General features: G+C 39.3%; 1 protein-coding gene across 1 annotated transcript in view; it reads right to left on the bottom strand.

Annotated features, from left to right (window-relative positions):
• Window positions 1–480: 480 nt before the first annotated feature.
• The window catches only part of LOC106881684 (DNA-directed RNA polymerase, mitochondrial), a 15,443-nt gene continuing 9,275 nt past the window's right edge, over window positions 481–6,648 (bottom strand). The window contains exons 3-4 of the mRNA XM_014932151.2: window positions 3,100–3,177; window positions 481–753 (exon numbers count right to left, since the gene is read on the bottom strand). Coding sequence (XP_014787637.2) covers window positions 514–753; window positions 3,100–3,177 — 318 coding nt within the window. The 3' untranslated portion in view covers window positions 481–513. The remainder of the gene's footprint in view (window positions 754–3,099; window positions 3,178–6,648) is intronic.

The following is a 6,648-nucleotide window of genomic DNA, read 5'->3' as shown; positions in this document are numbered from 1 at the left end:
TATTGTGTTCCAGGGGTATGTAGGGCTGTTTATAATAATATGCATATGGTTACATTATGCTGATAAGGAAAAAACAGGTTTTCCACGTCATTCCGAAATCAATTGATCCATAGCTGAACCTATCCATGAACTGTTTTGATTATTTTCTCGCTTTTAGTGCGTGTTTACGTAAGGTAGATTTGCACCATTTGGCATCTTCTTTCAGCATGTGGTTTGGCCTGTTGTAAGAATTGCTTTTCAGCCCTTATTAAAGTTTTATAAATGTACTTATAAAATTATATATTCTATAAAAATTTTTTACCTTAATTGGTTATTACATGCTGACTACTAGATAAAATCTAATGTAGATTTCATCCTTAATTTTAATATATATATATATATATATATATATATATATATATATATATATATATATACATACACACATACTGTGTTTGTGGGTTAATGAGGCTACCAATAGTTTCATGTGAAGAGATCTTATATATATAAACACATGTATAAACATCGACACCTCTAATGATGAGAAACCAAGATTACAGTAATAATAATACAAATAATTCTTACTTGAATGTCTCTGGCTGCTGTGAACATTTCATTAAGGCAGTAGAAGGTCTTATCTGTAAGGTATATACAGGCAGCCCACAGGAAATCTTGGTCGAATGACGGTAGATCTTTCAGTTGTTTCAGTATCTGATGTTTAGCACCATACTTGGTCACACCATACACTGTAGTCATGATTGTCTGTTTAATAACCTGTGTAATACATTTCATAATATAGAGCCCTACAAAGATTTTAGCGTTCCAATAAATAACAAAATAAATGAAAAATATGCTGCTGATTGTCTGCTGGTATCTGTGTGTGCGTGCGTGTAACTGTATGAGACTGTGTTAGAGTGTGTGTGTGTGTGTGTGTGTGTGTGCTTTGCATAACTGTATGAGAATGTGTGTATTTGTCGTCGCTTAACGTCCACTTTCCATGCTAGCATGGGTTGGACGATTTGACTGAGGACTGGTGAAACCAGACTCCAATCTGATTTGGCAGAGTTTCTACAGCTGGATGCCCTTCCTAACACCAACCACTCCGAGAGTGTAGTGGGTGCTTTTATGTGCCACCGGCATGAAGGCCAGTCAGGCGGTACTGGCAATGGCCACGCTCAAAATGGTGTATTTTACGTCGTGCCACCTGCACAGGAGCCAGTTCGGTGGTACTGGCAACGATCTCGCTCGAATGTCTTTACACATGCCATCCGTGAGATTGTGTGTGTACGTGCAAAACTGTATGAGACTCTGTGTGTATGCGTAACTGTATGAGACTGTGCGGGAGTACCTGTATGAGACTATGTGTTTGTGTGTGCGCGTAACTATGAGACTGTGTGTGTGTTCGTGCATGCGTAACTGTATGAGACTGTGTTTGTGTGTGTGCGTGTAACTGTACAAGGCAGCATGTGTGTGAGCATACCTGTATGAGACAGTGTGTTTGTGTATAACTGAATGACATTGTGTGTGTGCATAACTGTATGACACTGTGTGTGTGTGTGTGTGTGTGTGTGAAACAATAACTGAATGTGCATGTTGATATCTGTATGTTTAACATACAGATTGTGTGTGGAATGAGTGCGGATATCTGTGTGTGAGTTGCTATCTGTGTGTGTGAGTTGCTATCTGTGTACGTTTGTGTAACAACAGAAGATTATAATTGTCTGCTGATATCTGTGCATATGTGTGCATGTGTTTATATATGTATGCATAAAACAAATAGACTGTGCGTATATGTACATAACAATATGTGACTGTTTGAGGATGTGCATATGTCATTTGTGCATGTTTGTTTAACAATAGGAGATCATGCAATTGTCAGCTGTTATGTGCTTCTACGTGGCTTAGAGGTTAGTCTATTCAACCCAAGACTGTGAGTTTGAAAACCAGTAGCACGTTGTTACACAGTACTCCTCCAGTCCACTGAACTGGCAAAAGTGAGTTGTACCTGTAATTCACAAGGGCTGGCCTTGTTAATAAATGAAAACTCTCTCTTGAATGCTTAAAATTTAAAAGTAACAAGCAATGTAGATAGGAGAGGATCTTGTTTAGGTCTAATTATGTAGCTAAATAATACCAGCCAATCAGAGCTATACAAAAGAACTGTTGGAAAAAAATTCTTACATAAATCGCAAAGTAAGGAAAATATAATATAAATGTCTCCTTAAAACATGAAGCAGGGTAGGGGATGTTTTTAAGATTCCTGGCTATCTTCTATTATTTACTTGTTTCAGTTATTAGACTGCAGCCATGCTGGAGCACTGCCTTGAAGAATTTTTAGTCAAATGAATTGACTCCAGTACTTAATATTTTAAGCTTGGTAATTATTCTATTGACCTCTAGTTGTCAAGTGGTGATGGGGGACAAATACATACACAAAAACATACACCCATGCACACACATTGATCTTCTTCTAGTTTCCGTCTACCAAATCCACTCACAAGGCTTTAGTCAGCCCAAGGCTATAGTAGAAGACACTTGCCCAAGTTGCCATGCAGTAGGAATGAACACAAAACCATGTGGTTGCAAAGCAAGCTTCTTACCACACAGCTACACCTGCATCAACATTCTGGGTTCCTAATATCAAGTGGACGAGAGATACTTTTCTTCGCAGAAAAGGCACAGACAATCTAGTGATACCTATTCCTCTTAAAGACCTAAAAGTACAAACGTAGAGCAGTTCTTGTACATCATTACAAAACATTGTGAAGAGAAATGAAAAGCCTATCCCAAATAAATAAGACATCAAGTTCTCATAGATAACTTTCCCATATATGATCTGGTGTACCTTTACCTCACCATTATGGCTATATGAACTGAGGTAATAAAGAATTACATCTTCTCTCTATAAGATACTGTAATGAGAAAAAATTTCTTCTAGTGTAGACCACCAAGTCTGTAATGATCTGTTGGCACCTGTATCACACAGGTAGATGAACTGAAGTAATGTAGGATAAAATATTTTCTCCCAGAAACAATAAAATGCTCGTAATTGACTTGAACATCCTTCCCCTCTGCCCACTTGGCCATTCTATCTCTACTTCAGCAAAGAGGAGAACTTACTTTCCTCTTCACAAATCCTTCCAGTTTCTGGGCCACCACAATATCATTTTCAGCATCTTTCTGACGCTCCTTCTCCACCTGTGACACACAAACAAAATAACAACAACAATAATATTACTATTACAACTAAGAATAAAAATAATAACAAGAGAACTATGTTAAACTTTACATATATATTGTAAAGTAAAAAGAATCAGAAAAATAATCCAGAATCCTTGTTCGGTACCAGTTCAATCCCAAAATTTCATGAGATTGTGCCAGTCACAAGACCAGACATCCTTGAAAGTCTCATCAGAATTCATCCAGCAGCTCTTGAGATATCTTGTCCACAGACAAACAAACAAACAAACAAACACAACTGAAAACAATACCTTCGCCTTTGCTAAGGTGGAGGTAATAATACTTTCTATAATAGGTACAGGTCCTGAAATTTTGAAGGAGTGGGTAGATGACATTGACTCCAGTACTCAACTAGTACTTATTTTATTGACCCCAAAAGGATGAAAAGCAAAGCCAACCTCAGCAGAATTTGAACTCAGAATGTAAAGACAGACAGAATGTCAGTAAGTATTTTGCTTTACATGCTAATGGTCCAGTCAGTTCCCTGCAACAACAGCAACAACAACAATAATAATCTTTGCAGGAAGAAGTAAACAACATGATGCACACAACTAGAAATAACCTAAATACTCTCCCTAGTGATCAAACTATTGCAGATGGACATACTAGATAAACATAGCAGCAATTTAGAGAAAATAGTGTTGATAACAACAAAAGGGACCTGATAGAATTTGAAGAATAAATAATCGCTGAATGAATCAAACTCCAAAATACAGATATAATAGTGAAAAAAAGTGACAAACTAATCTGCCAAGTGAACATGGCCTACAAATTCATCATAAATGGAAACAAACTAATTATCACATCCTTGAATGAAGTGCTCTATGCTGCTGCTACAGTCTGCACTAAAATGTGTGACATAAAACTGAAAAAGAGAGTGGAAAATCCTCATAAAAGACCAACATGGCAAGAAAAAAAAGAAAGAAACAAATTGATGCTCCCCCACCTGATATAGAAATACTGAAAACCTTAAGTAACAATCATAATATAAAACCATCTAAGAAGAGAAAGATAATGAGAAAGTACAAACACCAATTTGGTGAAGCAACGGAGCAGATAAAACAAAAGTGTAGGCCAAAGCTGCAAATATACACCGCTTTAAAAATCAATCCAGGTTCTTCAAAGATAACAGCATGTTTAAAAATAAACCAAAGAACTTCTATAGGCATAGGAGTGGCTGTGTGGTAAGTAGTTTGCTTATGAACGACATGGTTCCGGGTTCAGTCCCTCTGCGTGGCACCTTGGGCAAGTGTCTTCTATTATAGCCTTGGGCTGACCAAAGCCTTGTGAGTGGATTTGGTAGACAGAAACTGAAAGAAGCCCATCGTATATATGTATATATATATGTGTATATGTTTGTGTGTCTGTGTTTGTTCCCCCAACATCGCTTAACAACCAATGCGGTTTGGCAAAAGGTACCGATAGAATAAGTACTAGGCTTACAAAGAATAAGTCCTGGGGTTGATTTGCTCGACTAAAAGGTGGTGCTCCAGCATGGCCACAGTCAAATGACTGAAACAAGTAAAAGAGAAAAGAGAAAGAGGCATATTGGAAAGGACACCATCAAAATAAAAGTCCCCTTCTGAGCATGAAATACTGGAGTTCTGGATGCGAAGAGATAAGTGTAGAAAATTTCAAATAAGTGTAGAAGATTTTTTAAAAATAAGCCCAGTAAATGGAGCTCACACAAGAAACTAACTTGTTACAACACAATTATGAAGGAACTGCAAATGACCCTAGAATGGCTGACAAATGGTAACACTGTTTAGTTCACCAAAAACAATGAAACAAAATACCTTAAGAACGACAGACCCATAATGTACTTTATATCATCATCCAGTATTTTAAATCTAGGTTTTGTCCCTATTAACGGGGGTGACTGGATCTACCTCAATGCCATAGCAACTGCCCTCACATCATCTCGCCATCTTGCCCAGTTTTGGGCATCCTCTCTTCTCAAGCCAGCCCTCCCAATCTCCTCCTCCACCTGTCCCCTCTATATTTTCCTCGGTCTACTTCGCTTCTGCAATCCATTTACCTCAAACTCAAGCACCTTCCTCAGAACATGATCCACATTCCTCCTCAACACATGCCCATACTACCACACTTCATTCACCTCACACTACATAATTCTCTCAACATTGCTCTCTCAGTCCTTCTCAAAATTGCCATCTCTCTCTCCCTCAGACTCCATGTCTCACTCCCATACATCATTGCAGCTCTCATGCAACTCCTACAGACCCTTACTTTCATCTTCAATGAGAACCTTTTCCCATATAACAACGCTCCACATTCCCTGAACTTCACCCAGTCAAGTCTCATTCTTGGTGTCACAGTTGCTTCATATCCACCACTTGCATCCACCGTATCTCCCAAATAACAAAACCCTCTCGCCATTTCCTCCTCGTCCCATAGCGTTTCCACTGGTTCCGCCAGCCCTCCAGCTCCTTTCTCACATCTTCCACAAGTAAGCTCTTTTGCCAGCTTTGGGGTCACCTTCATTTTCGTACATCTACCATGAATCCATTTCTCACATCGCGTACACAACAGCGCATTTGCCATTACCCTCCTCTCACATACACCACATGGATCCACCTTACTCACTAACACCTCTCCTTCCACCCCACTCACCATCACCTTTGTCTTCCCGAGGTTTACCTTCAAACTCATGCTTTCAAATGCCTCCTTCCATTTCCAAAACTTCTCCCTCAATCCCTCCATCGTCTCACTCATCAGAACAAGGTTATCTGCATGCAGTATCTCCATTATCAATCCCTCTCTTGCACTCTCTGTCACTACATCAACCACTATTGCAAACAACAACGGTGACAACACAGATCAGATCCCTGATGTGCACCAACTTTCACCGCAAACTCCTCTGACAGCTCTGATCCAATTCTAACTCTTGTCTTTACTCCCTCATACAAACTCATTACTGCCCTCACTATTACCACTAGTACACCTCCCTTCTTCAATGCCCACTTCCTTGGAATCCTATCAAATGCTTTCTCCAGATCAACGAAGCTCATGTACAATTCGTTCTCCTTATCTCGGTATTCCTCTTGCAATCTCCTTACAATGAACATTGCATCTATTGTCCCCCTTCCTGGCATAAAACAAAATTGCATCTCATCCACATTCACCGTTTTTCGAATTCTCCTCTCCAACACCCTTTCCACAATCTTCATTGCATGCTCCAATAACTTCACTCCCCTATATGTCCCACAACTCATCGCATTCCCCTTCCCCTTGAAAATCAGTACCACAACACTTAGTGCCCAATCATCTGACATTCCTCTTCCATCCAGCACACCCTGGCAGAGCTCCATCTGCACAATAATCCCTATCTGTCCACTTGCAGTTATCATTTCCACACTTATTTCTGATGGACCAGCTACCTTTCCTGTTTTCATTTCCTTCATTGCTTCC

The sequence above is a fragment of the Octopus bimaculoides genome, chromosome 25, assembly GCF_001194135.2.
Source record: "Octopus bimaculoides isolate UCB-OBI-ISO-001 chromosome 25, ASM119413v2, whole genome shotgun sequence".
NCBI classification, from domain to species: Eukaryota; Metazoa; Mollusca; class Cephalopoda; order Octopoda; family Octopodidae; genus Octopus; species Octopus bimaculoides.
Note: the sequence above shows the minus strand (reverse complement) of the source record. Positions and strands in the feature narration are given on the sequence as shown.